The sequence below is a fragment of the Schistocerca piceifrons genome, chromosome 11 (genome assembly GCF_021461385.2).
Source record: "Schistocerca piceifrons isolate TAMUIC-IGC-003096 chromosome 11, iqSchPice1.1, whole genome shotgun sequence".
NCBI lineage: Eukaryota > Metazoa > Arthropoda > Insecta > Orthoptera > Acrididae > Schistocerca > Schistocerca piceifrons.
In genome coordinates, this window is record NC_060148.1 from 134,383,885 (window position 1) to 134,400,195 (window position 16,311).

The following is a 16,311-nucleotide window of genomic DNA, read 5'->3' on the forward strand; positions in this document are numbered from 1 at the left end:
AACACCCCGGAGCCAAATATTGACGACTCACAAGCCACCGCCGTTGCGCAAGACGGCCACCGTCGGAGGCTGCGACCGAAACCAGGTCTTGCTGTCACGCGTCATCAAGCGAAAGCCACACCAGAGAAGAAAGACGTCAAGAAAAAGAATATTAAATATGAAGTCATCAGGGCCAACACTGACGAGGAGAAAGAGAAGGACCACAGTGACTTATAGCAATGCATTGTCAGGATTTCAGGATAATTTTCTTTTCGAGCACTTTGTTTAAAAGCAGTAAAAATTTTTCTATGAAGTTAGTGCATGTAATGGGCATACAGCTTGTAAAGATCGTGACTTGTAGAGAAGCTCGTTGCTGCTATAATCATACCTACCAAATAGCTTCTTCTGGTATGTCTGTGATGCAAGTTTATAGCACTACTACTATTAACATTAATAAAATACAGTCACCCGTGAAATTGGCAGAATCAGAAGAATTCTTCTACCGGTCTGGGACAGATATCGCATTGCTACAAGAAGTTCCGATGACGGCATTTCGGATCCCAGGCTGTTTTGAAATTGTTAATGTTTCTACGGAAGCCATATCGGTACAGCCATTCTTATAAGGGAAGGAACTCCAGTGGCTGAAATCGAACGACTAGAATCAGGAAGAACCGTAGGCATAAAAATTTTCGATATGACCTTGCTTAACCTTTACGCCCCATCAGGAAATTCCCATAAATTGGATGGTGCGATGTTTTTTCAAGATGAACTAATTTATTTATTGAGGAAAAATCAGGGTTCTCTTATATTAGGTCGACATATTAACTGTGTTTTAAACCAGAAAGATCAACAACCCAATTTCAACTACTCGCCACAGTTAAAAAAGTTAGTAAGTGATCTACAACTCAAAGATGTATAGGAACTTCAGCATCCGACATCAGTCGAGTTCACATATATAACCAGCCACTGCCGCAGCAGACTAGATAGAATTTACGTGCCACCAAATATGGAAATTTTTTTATTAAACGTTGAAACAGTTCCCGTGTATCTTAGCGATCACAGTACACTTTTAACTTGCTTTAATTTAAGTGTACAGTCAACCCGTCGATTCAGAGGGCAATGGAGTTTGAATATATCTGTCTTAACTGACGAAGAACTGGAACAGGAAATAAGAGTAGGAATTTGAATATATCTGTTTTAACTGACGAAGAACTGGAACAGGAAATAAGAGTAGCGTGGACTATGGGCCTCCGCACCACAGCAGACCAGCACCCAACAGTCATTGACTGGTGGACTAGGAGGGCTAAACCAAGGCTGCTGAAAGTTGTCATGCAGTATAGTGTAGCGAGGCGCAGGGAGTTGAGGAATACAATGGAGTTTTATTATAAAGTTTTAAGAGACTTATATCAAGAGGCACATGATGACGTAATTCTTGTGAATGATATCAAAAAATAAAAGCCAAGTTATTAAGCATTAAACAGCAACAGATGGAGGGACTAAAAATTAAATCGAAAGCCACATCAGTAGTAGCTGATGAAACTGCTTCTCTGTATCACTTGGTGCGGCATGCTAAAAACAGACGTCAAGCTTTTATTGCTGAAGTCCAGACGCATACTGGTACAAGGCTCACATGCCAGAAAGAAATACTGGACCAAGTCCACAGGTACTATGACAACTTATATGCCCCTACCACAGTGGACGATGCAGCTCTCGAGGACTTTCTCACTATTTTAGGTCCACAGTTGTCGGGAACAGAAAACGCTGACAGCCTGTCACCTATTACTAAAGATGAAGTGCATGAGGCAGTACTGCAATGGAGAACATCCATCGAACTGTGGACCAGGTGCAAAATGTCAGATTCATTAACTCCTGCATTTTGTCTAAAGCGTATTTCATTGCACAGGTATTTCCAATCCCCAAACTAGTAGCGAAAGGGATCATGTCCACCGTTACCAATTATTTATGGCGAGGAGACATATTCAGGGTTGGTGCGACTACCGTTATACTGGATGTCAGAAACGAGGGCCTCGGTTTGGTGGACATTCGAAATAGAGCATCTGCTCTGTTCCTCAAACGGGCTTTCCTTATACTCAGAGAACTTCCACAATGTATAACCGCAAAGCTCTTTGAGGTTATGAAACCCCATAGCCTGCAAGCACCGATTGATGTGCGAAGGATTAATGCCCGTCTGCAGTATGTGAGGAACTTTTTCCTCGAAGCAAGTTACCTTAGTGACGAAGTCAGAAGCAACACATGAATCACAGCGCGCGACATCATACTTGAAAGGAAGTTAAATGAGGGCAGAAACAAAACTGAAAAGAAATTCCCTAATTGTGACTGGAAAGCTGTATGGCGGAACATCAACTATGCCGGGCTATCTGCAGACGCTATTTCCGCATGGTACAAAACAGTTAACAATGTCATCAGCACCAACGAGAGACTGTATGGGATCTGTTTAAACCAGACACACCTTTGTGGAAAACGCAATCTGGTGGATACACTCATCCACAGATTCACCTGTGGCGGCAGTGTGAATAACTGGAATTGGATCAGGCAACAAAGCGCCTTTCTCACCGATTCTCGACCGAATATATAACGCCATCGCTCCTCCTGAGACCAGACATGACATACATTCCGAAATTAAAAACGAACGCCATTAGCTGGTTACTGGGAAAATGTGTTAGTTATGTCATCAACAAACTTGGGTCGGACAACGAGATAGAATTCCGCGTTTACATGAAGAGTGAATACGCAAAAATCGGCACGTACCTCAACCACAAGAAACACTACGGCAACATGCTGGAGATCGTTTTTGAAGGAATGGGTGTCGGTTAAAGATGTGGCACCACTACAATACCTTGAACGAGAACGAACAGAAGAAAATTAAATGTCACTTGTGTTCTTATTGTTATTTACTTTTATTTTACACGAAGAGTTTTTTCAAAATTTTCAGAATTACTCGTGTTCGACTTCCAAAGTATTTGTGTGATTCAAGAAGAATTGTTAAGTTTCTGTCAGTGATCAGTTTCTACTCAGAGAAGAGGTTTCTTTGTCTTTCTTACATCGGAGAATGGGAATTTTGTGTTAAGATTTCTGCACACTTAGTGCTATGACCCAACTGGGGACATGAAAAAAGGGGTGGGAGGGGTTTGGGCCTCGACGCACCGGCAGTGCCGTGAAGAGACCCCACTGCTAGTGCGGCGTTTACCACGCCCTGTGACCTTCCTAAAAGAAAAAAAAGTAGTTAGCGCGCGGAAATAGGATACGGAAGGTCATGGGTTCGCGCGTGGGTGGATGCGAAAAATTTTCTTTTCCTCTTCATAAAAAAAAGGAAAAAAAGTTGATAGAGCACTTGCCCGCGAAAGGCAAAAGTCCTGAGTTCGAGTCTCGGTCCGGCACACAGTTTTACTCCGCCAGGAAGTTTCATATCAGCGCACACTCGGCTGTAGAGTGAAAATTACATTCTAGAAACATCCCCCAGGCTGTGGGTAAGCCATGTCTCAGCAATATTCTTTCTTCCAGGAGTGCTAGCTCTGCAAGGTTCGCAGGAGAGCTTCTGTGAAGTTCGGTAGGTAGGAGACGAGGTACTGGTGGAATTGAAGCTGTGAGGACGGGGCGCGAGTCGTCCTTTGGTAGCTCAGTTGGTAGAGCACTTGCCCGCGAAAGGCAAAGGTCGCGAGTTCGAGTTTTAATGTGCCAGGAAGTTTCACATCAGCGCACACTCCGCTGTAGAGAGAAAATTTGAGTCTAGAAAGAATATATTGTTACACGGGGAAACGTATAATTTTAGAATTGTACATTTGCATTCGAAACGTTCTAAGAAGTTATTATGCGTTAATGGCACATGCTGTTGCTGATGTCCGTGTCTGCTATTTCCAGTTTGGCTGGTATCTCGGTATTGCAGATGACGTGCAGCGACATGAACAACTGCATGTGCTACTATGGTTTACATGTCTGTTATAACGTTCTGAGCAAAAATAACACATTCCCAAAAATATGTCTATCCCAATGCGATATTTTACTCTTTACTCTGCAGAAGAATAAAGGAAACCCACTGGTGATAATGAAATATGGCTTAAATACGTATCGGTAAAAAGAGAAGAAACCGTGTTTTTTCAAGGCTGAATCTTTTCAAATTTTTGTTCTTAAATCAAAGACGAGATTTAAAAAAATGAGATTTCATGTAGAGAAATCACCTCAAGATGAATATCTACTCATAACATTCCAAGAAGCTGTATGAAGCGAAGAATCTGAGAATACAAGACGGACGCCTGGCTGTCACTCTCGTAGGGCCGGCAAAGACGAGGACACACTAATTACAGGGCGCACAGGAGCGAAGTGGCCAGGGAGACGGTCCAGTATGTGCTACTGCAGGAAAAACCCTCTACCTCGCACTTCGCAGGGGTTTGTGGAGTATGGAAGTGGAAGTTGATTTAGATATTACCAGCACGTTATTTTTACAGCCTTATGACTGAATATTTACTTCCGCACAGGAAAAAATAAATGTCACGAGCTAGGTGACTGACGCAAAAGCGGTAGTGCATGATATAGAAAAATATACTGTCACAAATAATATATGATCTCAACCACATGCACTCTTATTTATTCTGTAATTACTGCTATCTGAAGTAGTGGAGGAACGTGATGTTCCATATACCGCCAAAACCTTACACACGCGATGTTCCTGTTGACACTACTGGTAGGTGAGGATACACTACGCATGGCCTGCACCTAAATAGGAAAGGGAAAGATAAGTCAGCTTCTCTATTAGCAGACACTGTAAGGGGGAGCCTCAGTCACACGAGGGTGACCCCTGTGGTTAATGGGACCAGGTAGACAGGTTTTTTATGTCAAGGTCAAAGTCCAAACAGGCAACACTAAAAAAAATAGAATTAAAAGAAGCTCCATGTACAGTAAATAGGGATGAGCTAAGGGTAGTATCAACATACTTCATCAGAATATCAGGGGAATAAAAAATAAAGTAGATGATCTGTTAGTATGTGTAGATGACCTATTACGCTGTCTGTCAGACAATAACAGGAAGTTGTTAATCTGTGATGATTTCTATGTAAACTTTCTAACCAGGTCAGACGGGAAAAGTGTAAGTGTTATTAATTGCATATAACATAGAATCAGCTATCAATTTCCCTACACGTATAGCTCAAGGCAGTAGCGCTCTAATAGATAATGTATTTGTAAAGCAAGAGGGTGTAAAACTAACACATGCTTTTCCATTGATAAATGGATTATCAGCCCATGATGTACAATTGATTAAATTAGAAAACACAGCAAAGTGTACAGTTCAGAAACCATGAAATAAAACTGTAAGGTTGCTCAACCCAGTGTTTATTGAGCACTTCAGAGAAAATTTAATAAATGTTAATTGGGGAGATGTATATAATGGGCCAAATGCACTTGTGCCTGGGCATGGCCCGTGAGCCAATGTCTTGGCCACCCCATTTCTACACTCCTCGTTTCTTTCGTAATTCCTGCAAACACTAACACCTGTATTCCTACTGATAACTAATTTAAATACAACCTACTGGTGAATTTTGCTTAATGGGTATTAGGCCACTGTCCATGGCATATTTGTGTGCCTAAGACTTCGTCTCCTAAATGTGGAGGCACCACCAGAGACACCACCAGAGGCAATAAACAATGACACAACACTAACTTGTGGAAAGACACCTATCCGAGATATCAATTTTGATGTGTTGGATTGGATTGGATTGGATTGTTTGGGGAGGAGACCAGACAGCGAGGTCATCGGTCTCATCGGATTAGGGAAGGACGGGGAAGGAAGTCGGCCGTGCCCTTTCAAAGGAACCATCCCGGCATTTGCCTGGAGCGATTTAGGGAAATCACGGAAAACCTAAATCAGGATGGCCGGACGTGGGATTGAACCGTCGTCCTCCCGAATGCGAGTCCAGTGTGCTAGCCACTGCGCCACCTCGCTCGGTTTTGATGTATTCTAGAGCTTCCAGCAGATAAGGGCAACGCTACAATGCTCATGAAATAATGAACCTACTGCAGAAAAACTTGCGTTGTATTACAACCACGAAGGTACAATGAGGTTAAAAGCAATCTGTCAAGATCAGTACTTAGGGTAACGCATCAGCCAGTAAAAGCCTCTTCGATTTCTCTCACCAACTAGAAATGTCTTACTAAATCAGAACTGGTCTCATCAAGATTGTGTGGTACACCAAAAATTCACAAACCCGTCATTCCATTAAGACCAGTTGTTAGCGCTATGGACTGTTCGACAAGCGTGACTGCCAAATACCTGGACAGTCTTCAACAGACCTCTGTAGCAAAAAAAGACGTATAAAAGGTTCAGTTCATTATACAAAAAATAGAATCCTTCATGTCCATCAGATATTAGCCCATTTAGACGTTCTATTACTGCTTACTATAGTTGCTCTTAATAAAACGATGTCACATATGGAATTTACACTCTTAGGCAAAAAAAGGAACACTCCGTGAAGGAAATATTCGAAAGATACAGAAAGTAGTAGTTGTGCTGTACATGAGGAGACAAACAAGTGGATGACTTCTTCAAGAGGGAAGCTTAACAAGTTAAGTAAGTCAATAATGCGTCATTATGTAAGCAATTTTTCATCTTGACATTGATTGACAGAGTTGTTGGATGCCTTCCTGAGGAACATCATGCCATATTTTGTCCAAATGCTGCGGTAGATCGTCAAAATCCCGACCTGGTAGGACGTCCCTGCCTATATCGCTCCAATTATTCTCAATTGCGAAGAAGTCTGGCAACCTTGCTGGCCGAGGTAGGGTTTGGCAAGTCTAAAAACAAATAGTAAAAACTCTCCCCATATGCGAGAGGGCATTATTTTGCAAAAAAGTTAGCCAAGAATGGCTTACCTTGAAGGCAGCAAAACGGGGTGTAGAACAGCATAGACGAACTGCTGTGCTGTAAGGGTACCACAGATTAAAACCAAAGAAGTCGTGCTGTGAAAAAAAAATGACACCCCACACCATCACTCGAGGTTGTCAGACCATATGGCGGACGACAGTAAGGTTGGTATACCATGACTATCCAGGCAGAAATGCAAGTCCTGAGGGATGAAATAGACAGGATGGGTAGGAAAGCTAAGACGAAATGGCTGCCTGAAAAATGTGAAGAAATCGAAAAAGAAATGATAGTTGGAAGGACTGAGTGAGCGCATGTTAAAGCAACCTTGAGTGAAATTGTTAGCAAAGGGTGGTAACATGAAGAGTGCAGTGGGAATTTCACCGTCAAAAAAGGAGGAGGAAGTGGATATATGGAAAGCATACATTGAAGGCCTCCATGAGGAGGGAAGATTTGTCTGATGTGATAGAAGAAGAAAGAAGAGTCGATTTAGAAGAGATAGGAGTCCAGTAATAGAATCAGAATTTAAAAGAGCTTTGGAGGACTTAATATCAAATAAGGCAGAAGGGATAGATAATTTTCCATCAGGATGTCTAAAATCATTGGGGGGAACTGGCGACAAAGCGACTATTCACGTTGGTGTGTAAAATGTATGAGTCCGCCGACATATCATCTAGTTTTCGGAAATATATCATCCACACAATTTCTAAGACTGCAAGAGCTGACAAGTGCGACAATTATCGAACAGCCTGCTTAACGAAATTGGAGAATACATCCAGCAAATAATTGAGGACGTAGGTCACAATTGCTGCACTGAGATGAAGAGGTTGGCATAGGAGAGGAATTCGTGGTGGACCACATCAAAAGAATCAGAAGACTGATGACTCAAAAAAAAAAAAGAAAAAAAAAAAAACAACGAAATGTCTCTACAAGCTGAACTTGTTGTTCGGATCCCTGCCACAGTCGGGCTGTGATGTCATCAGACGGCTGCGTAAGAGCGCAGAGTCACGAGTGTGTGTGTTGTCGAGCTTCTGCTGGGGAACACTTGGCGCTGGTTTCTGTATTCAGCACTGAGGCCAGCAACTAGTCTAATTTCTCTCATCCTTCTTTCTGTTAAAGTTGTTGTATTCCTGAATTTCCCTGAACATTTTTGAACTTCCCTCTTTCATCATGGGTAATAATATTTTAATTGAAATGGTTTCTTCGCAGTTGCTTTCTTTGTACCTATGGTTTTCTTTCCAACTTTTGTTATTGTCATTTTCAGAGAGATCCATTCCTCTTCAAGTGGACTGCCTACTGGGATATTCCTTGTTGCTGTATCCATAGCCTTGCAGATCTTCAAGATTATTTCGTCATTCCTTAGTACTTCTGTAACTGACACACTTGCGTATAGATTCTTTCTGAGTTATCTCTTAAACTGCAGCGTACTGTTTATCATTACTACATTGTGATATGAGTCTATACCAGCTCCTGCGTATGCCTTAAATCCACTATATCCTTTCGGAAGCTCTGTCGGACCATGATGTAATCTAACTGTAGTTCCCCATATCACCCAGCCTTTTCCAATTATACATCCTCCTCTTGCGATTAAGAGTATTCGCTATTACTAGCCGAAATTTATATCAGGCCTGAGTTAGTCTTTCTTCTCTCTCATTCCCTATCCCAACCCCATATTCTCCAGTAACCATTTCTTCCACGTTTTCCCCTACAACTGCATTCCAGTCTCCCACGAGTAATGGAGTTTCATCTCCCTTTACGTCCTGTATTACTCTTTCAATACCTTCATATACTTTTTCTGTCTCTTCATCTTAAGCTTCCGACGTCGGCATGTACTATCTGAACTATCGTTGTCGGATTTTTGTCGATTGTGATAAGCGTAACTGTATCACTGAACTTCAGTGTAACACACTCTCTGCTCTACCTTCCTAAAGAATCCTACTCCCGCTATACTGTTTTCTGCTACTGTTGATATTACCATAATAGCAGGCCAAAATACGACCGTCCCGCCCCGCAGCAGAACCCATGGATAGAGACCTGCACCGGTGCCTGGTCGCCTACACAGCCTTGTACGACGATCCCCAGTCGACATTCGAAACCTGTACTCGCCGGTGAACACAAGCCCACTCCACTGATCCAGGTTCCGTTTCACGTGTCCCCTTAGCCAATTTCTTCGCACTCCAAGGTCCCAGGTAGTTTTTTATTGTTGTTCGTAGTGGTCGCCTAGTGACCAAATTCATCGTGTGAAACTGGCTACTTACTGACTGTGTCGACGAGCCTCCGAGTTGACACCAAACAGAGGGAGTACTTTTACAGATAGAGACTCCAGCAAAACACAAGCGGAACTGAGCCCACAGAGCTCTACCTCCATGATACAGAGGACCAAAATTTCCTGCAGCTACTTCCTTAATTACCTTGGTGTCTCCCTCTTCCTGTCACTGTCGTTTATGCAGCACTGCGCGGACCTGTGAAAGTCGTTTGGTTCTATTCTAAATCAACTGCACTACATTCCTGCAAAAAACTGGGGAGCAAATGTAGACAAACAAAACAACGCTGCAATTTCTCTTGGTTCTTGAGCTGTCGCATATTGTGCTAAAGCATGGGAGAATGGCACTCATACAGTTAAGACGTAAGGAGCCATGTTGACTATTTATGACATTGCTACAACAGCTCCCACTTAGGGGTTGTATGTTCTGTCAATTTTGTCCCCAAGGATGCCAAGGTACTAGTTCCTAAGACAGAGTGCAATAAGTATTTAGTCCAACTGAGTAAGGTAGCGCAGTATGGTCTTTCTTGTCACGAAAGATCAAAATTCAACCTCATCCAAACGGCACAAGAGAGACATGGCAACGTCTTGATAACGTGGTATTATAGTGGAAGTGCTGCTCGTGATTATGGCGCCAAGGAGCAGACGGTGAGCCATGTTATGGGGCAGCGCCCACTCCATGCCTTTGAAGGCGGTCTGCCGTGCTTGTCCAATCTGAGTTCTGGCTGCATGTTTGTATGTGAATTCTTGCATTTCATCAGAAATGATCAGTTCGCCAGAATATGTTAGCAGACTCGCATACCAGCCGTAATGTACGCCATAATTCCTGACACCTTGATTCGTCTCTAATGGGCTGGCGACCTCTATCAATGGGAAACGTGAGAGCGGGAGAAGTGCAAGTTGAGTTTAGTTTTCACTATTCTATTCTACAAAATACAGTCAAGTTTCATAATATCATCTGTCACATAAGCTGACTCCATTTTATTTTGAAAGGTTGAACAACATGGAATGGAACGTGACAACGCTGCAAACAAATGATCTGAGGCATCATATCCTGTCCCAGTCAGCGTATGCTGTTCGACGCATCGCAAAAGCCATGGCCAGCAGAGTGAATTGTGAGTGGTGGCGTCATGTTCAGTTTGAGTGGAGGGATAAACCTGGTGAGTATATTATTTGGAAGTTCGTTATTGTTAAATAAAGCGTAATGTGCTCATTTAGGTTTTCTATAAAAACTCTCGTCGAAGTTAATCAACACATGGTGATGGAGTTGCACCACATTTGAAAATTCTGTCCTAATTAAAGTGCACAGAAATAAAAACATAAGAACTAAATAATAATCACACTGGAGAAAAGAAACAGTTATCTAATCACAACCGATTTCATGTAACAAGAGAAGATCATCAACCTGGTCTGATATACAAAACGCACACTTGCCAGGTGTGAGCCCCAGCTGTCTATGTAGCGCGGAGATTTGCGCCACGATTATGACTGTCCGCAGTTAAAACCTTCTGAACACATAGCTTTTCAACGCTCGTGTACCACTTGTTTCTGACACGCTCCGCTGCGTTCGCCCACTGTCGGAGCTCGAACTACTGTACGGTACGGTGGGTAAGAGGTTCGCGTTTATAGTGCCGGTCAACCGACAAGCTATAGTGTGGCACCTCCAGCAGCAGTATACAGTGACGGTCAAATTGCCACGTTTAAACGTCAAAGCTCGCGACAGTTGTGACCGGTAAGCGTCGTTATATGTGGCTATTCGACTAACTCTTACACGAGGCAAAAGAAACTTTATGAGCGTTTCTTTGTGCTACTATTTGTACCTTGCGATTTAGTTGCGGCAGTCATAGAGAAGACCCGTCAAATGGAGAGAAGAATAGTTGATTGACGTTAGACTATTCTTTATGAGTGGATGGTGGTGACAATGATGACGATACCCTTTCACCACGACCATTTTCGTCAAACAACTTCATTGGCACAATGCGACGGAGACGTAAAATCACGAACTGACTGTTTAGGAAGCTTGCTTTGAAGAGGTAATATTGTCAGATTTCACCTTGCCTCTGTCCGTAACAGAGATCTGTGTGTGTGTGTGTGTGTGTGTGTGTTTTATATAAAACTGCTGCAGAATTTGTCCTAAGATATTGCTCAATAGTGTTGACCATATATGCGCATGGCATTGACATACTATCTGCTCATATTGCTTACCCGTTTTTCATGTTAAATAACATGTGTTCTACTTGAAGAACAAACTTTCGAAACACATGGGGCAGACGTGACCGGCTCCACACACGTCTTCCCACACTTGCGACATGAAGCGGGTATGAGGGATCTGGACGTCACCCCGCTGCACAGCACTCTGCACTCGTGCATCAGGCAGCTGCAGTGGGACGGAGCCAGTGGCAGGCAACCTGCACCTACAGAACTTTAAAAACTCTGCATTCAAGACGTCTAAAATGAGTATTATCATAAGTATGGTCATTTATTTTAAGAGGGGGCGGGTGTTTGGTATCTAGGGTTGAGATCTCGCAAGTGTACGTTTTTCTCCTTACAAAACAAGGTCGAGTTAGTTACGTTTATGTGGAAGGTTACAAGTAATAAACGTGAAGGTTGAGGACAGATTTCATTCGATGTCAGATAAGGAGAGATCATGCTGACACAGGAGTAGAGCACACCACCTCTAGCCCTGACAAGGGCCTGCGTTGGCCGACAAAGAGAGTCCACGAGTCTCTCCAGTTGTGTCGTGTTCAGCTGACGTCACCCAACAGGTCCCGTAGAGCCGCCAGATCGCAGCGACGTTGAGACCGCCGCTGTCCACACGCTGGTGCCAGACATTTGCTGTGAGGCTGACACCGGATGGCTTAGCGGACATGTCGGGATGCGGCAGGACGGCTGAGTGTTCGGTCGTCCAGCCAGGAGCGTGTCCACGCGGTCTGTGAACACGGCTGCTGTCTTGGGAGCGTCCCCAGGATACTCAGCATGAAGGTAGCGCACAGGTCCGGATTAAAAATCACTATGCGATGTGATGCCATCTAGACTGCTCGCTCACTAAACTTCAGCACAGATCTCTGACACGTGACGTTTTAACACTCCCGTTCATTGTCGTTGCGATAAAGGTGACAATGCAGGAAGGTGCTGTAACTTTTACGAAATTTTTAGACCTTTAATGCCATACGCTACTGAGCGTACGGGGATCCACTACACGATGCCAACCCCAGCAGAACAGACACTAAGAGTCGCAAGAAACGACAGAGCCCGTTTCCTTAGAAATAGTGTAATGTGCGTTATAAAAAGTAGCGGAATTTCGCACATTGTGTACATTTATTTACTTCTTTATGCGTTTATTCCACCTGATAAAATTATGGCATTCGTGCACTCTCTTATACATAACCTGACATCTCAATGAGTCAACATTACGACATGCGAAGTACACGAGTAACACACGGTAGTGATAACTATACTACTTCCGCTAATAACAACAACAACAACAACAATGGAGACACATAAGAACACACGTTTCTCTTAATGGGGCATGCATAACTGTTGATACACATCCCAGTGATAAAATCAACTGCTGATGTACAGTTTTGCAACTGTAGCAGGTATTATCACTGATGACAGATATTAATGTATGAGGTTTCATACATTCCACATGTTATGCTTTATATCAGAATACACATACTACAAAAATTGTAGCTCTGCCTCTTTAAGTTGACTTAGATGTAAAACAGTGTAACTGTTTCAAACTGTGGATGCATTACTTTTACATGTTTGTTCGCCTTTCTTTTAACAAATTACATAATGATAAAAATATCAAAACTTAACGTACTGCAATTACATGACATTATTGCTTCAGTACAAACAGTCATGACTGCACACGACGTTTGACCTTGGAGTGGAGTGGAAGAGAGGGGAGTCCCTTTCTCTCTCCCTCTGTCGCTCTTTGTTTTAACTCGCAACCGTCGGTAGCTATAGAAAACTCTCGCTGCCCCACGGGATGTATGCTTCGAAAAGGATCGGGGCACAGGAAAGTTCCATCTGAGGTTACGTCCTGGCGAGACTCTTGTTAATACTCGTACATTTGTATTTATGGGAAGAATTTTCCGATTATCTACGTCTAGAAGTCGAAATCTATCGTTTTGTAAATCCTGTTCGTAGATTGTGTGGCACGGGTAGGGCCAGATATAGGCTCAGATCTCAATTGAATTGAGATGATGAGTGGATAGGAGTTTAAGAGAATTGTCTGGAAGAATAAATGAGGAAAGGAGTGGGACACTGAAGTGGAGAGCATTCAGGAAATGCCTCTGAATTTCTCTTGGGCTGTAGATATTACATTGATGAATACCACACAGGCAGTTCATTTGAACAGGAATGGACGTCTATGAAAAGGGCATCACAGAAGTTGGACAAACAAATAACTGGCAACCAATGCTGTACAATCGCAATAAAGTCATGAGATGTTCAATTGAATCTTTTATTAGAGCATGTTACGCGTTTCGGGATTACACCCATTTTCAGACATATGATACAAAAAAGTACAAAACATAAGCGAACAGCATACTCAACACGTTTCAACGTTACAGAAAATGAGATGTGATCATATGAGTTACATACCGCAAACTTCAACTCCTTCCTACCCAACCAGGCGTACAGCCTTGACAATTCAAAGAAAGTGTCGAATAATATATGACTGCGGCTCGAGCAGTCTTGAAGCAGAGCATATACTGACGCTAAACAAGTCAACCAGCAGCGAAGTGCCCTCGGTAGGGGATGCTGTATGGTTTACATGTAATTTAAGAATAATATGCTCATCATATAAATCTAACAGGGTGTAATTACGACTAGCAGTCAGAATAGTACTTCTGTACACGTTAACACTAAAAGCTTTTTAATTTTTTTTTAAACTCCAATTTTTTTTTACATTGCCATACTATGCCTATACCCAGTAGTGGCCCTAAACACAACTCAAACCATATGTCAATATAAAATAAATAATAGGGAGGGGGAGGGGGGGAGTTCCTTGGTGAATAAACCTTTCAGCCTCTCAAATCTTTAAGAGAACACCACCAAATTAAATATAACCAACATTATCCATCATAATCTAAAACCCTGTGATCAGCTCGCGTACACAAACGTCTTAGGCGGCATCTGTTATAGCCAACGGCAACCACATCGGCGGAAGCCATCCGCCTATCGAGTTACAGCCAAGTGATACTCACGGGCCATGATTGCCCAAACAGAAGCCTTCAGACAGCAACTTACAGCCCTCTACCACATGGAAAAAGTTTAATGGTGAGGGGAAGAGCATTTTCATAAAATCCTAAAAGATACGTGGGCTATACCTCATACATTCCTTATAGAAACTAGTGGCACGACAATTGGCCGAGTCCCACCTATGCTATCCGCATACCGGAGAGCTATAGATTTTTAAAAAACAAATACAAAACATTAAAAGTTTTAAAACTTTAGTCTAAAATCAATAAAATAAACCATGGTGTCACCAAAGAACACCCAAAGGGCACGGTGGTGAACAAATCTGTAAATGCCAACCTATATGCCCATCTAACTTTCCCTGTATGACGTTAAACTAGCCAACCACTAGGCAAAAAACATAGCTTATCATAACGGTACGTGGACAGAACACCACGAGCTCCTATAAAATACACAGTCATACTTCTATTGAGGAGATAATAGATACCAAGTTCAAAATAGTATCCATTCAAACAAGCCAGAAAACCAGTTGTTCCCACCGGAAGCCTGTTTATTAAATACTGGGTGTGCAGCGTGCTGTATACGCGCGTAGATCTCCAGATCTTCAAAGTTATCTAAAATCTTCCCTTTAGGTCATAAATGCTGAATTCTTAGGCTATCTTCTATCAGGTCCCGCTTTTGGCCAGTCTCCCTCATATGGCAGCCCAGCCCACTATTATTACTATAGTGGCAAAATCCCTACCCGTCTGGCTAATGTATGTCCCAGCACATCCCCCACACTTACATTCGTATATACCGGATTGCTTAAACTTATCTGTTTTCCCTTCGTCCTTATGTAGTAATATTCCCCCAACTTCTTTTTTGTATGGTAGCCTACGCGAACGACAGCCTCCCTGAATGTTCTAGTTATTTTTTGGCAACATGGTACAACATATTCCATTGACAGAAACTTACTATTTAATTTTTGGCGGCCTGACTGCCGCGTCTTGTTAATAATTTTAGCTCCAAACTCTCGTATAAATTTTTCCCAGTACCCGTTAGCCCGTCGTAATTACACCCTGTTAGATTTATATTCTGAGTATATTATTATTGAATAACTTGTGAATGCAGCGCCCCAACACTTTCTTTGCATTGTCCAGACTGTACGCCTGGTAGGGTAGGAACGAGTTCAAGGTTGAGGTATGTAACGCATATGACCAGTTCTCATTTTATGTAACGTTGATATGTGTTGAGTGTGCTGTTCACTTATGTTTCGTACTTGTTTGTAACATATGTCTGAAGATGGGTGTAATTCCGAAATAAAAGATTCAATTGAACATCTCATGACTTTATTGCGATTGTACAGCATTGGTGGCCAATTATTAACATAAAAATTATCGCAGGCCTCAGACGGGATTTTATGTCCTATATATCAAACAAAGATAGATATAAGGAGCTAACAGAAAAGAAACCTTGTCAAACAGAAAAAAACACTGCAACTGATCGGTAAATGTAGAAGGTGCAGAAACGTTCAGAGGAACACAGGAATACAGCAGTATAAGTCACTTGGGGACGAAGTAACTAGGGGTAGATGTGAAACCAAAGCGAAATGGCTGTTGGAAAAATGTGAAGAGAAAGAATAACACATGGGCGTCTGAAAGATTTATTCATTGTACAGATTACTCAAAAGAACATTTGACGTAATCTTTAAGAGTGCATCAGGAGCCGGCCATGGTGGCCGAGCGGTTCTAGGCGCTACAGTCTGGAACCGCGCGACCGCTACGGTCGCAGGTTAGAATCCTGTCTCGGGCATAGATGTGTGTGATGTCCTTAGCTTAGTTAGGTTTAAGTAGTTCTAAGTTCTAGGGGACTGATGACCTCAGCAGTCAAGTCCCATAGTGCTCAGAGCCATTTTTTTCCATCAGGAATTCCACTGTCAAATGCAGAGGAGAGTGCAGATAGATGGAGAGAGTAAACTGAAGGCATCTACGAGGGGAAAGACCAGTCTGAT

At 42.6% G+C, this 16,311-nt stretch overlaps 1 protein-coding gene across 1 annotated transcript in view; it reads left to right on the forward strand.

Moving 5' to 3' along the window:
• LOC124719801 overlaps positions 1–16,311 on the forward strand; it is a 68,221-nt gene that overhangs the window by 13,513 nt on the left and 38,397 nt on the right. The window contains exon 2 of the mRNA XM_047244995.1: positions 10,107–10,273. Within this exon, the coding sequence (XP_047100951.1) occupies positions 10,107–10,273 (167 nt within the window). The remainder of the gene's footprint in view (positions 1–10,106; positions 10,274–16,311) is intronic.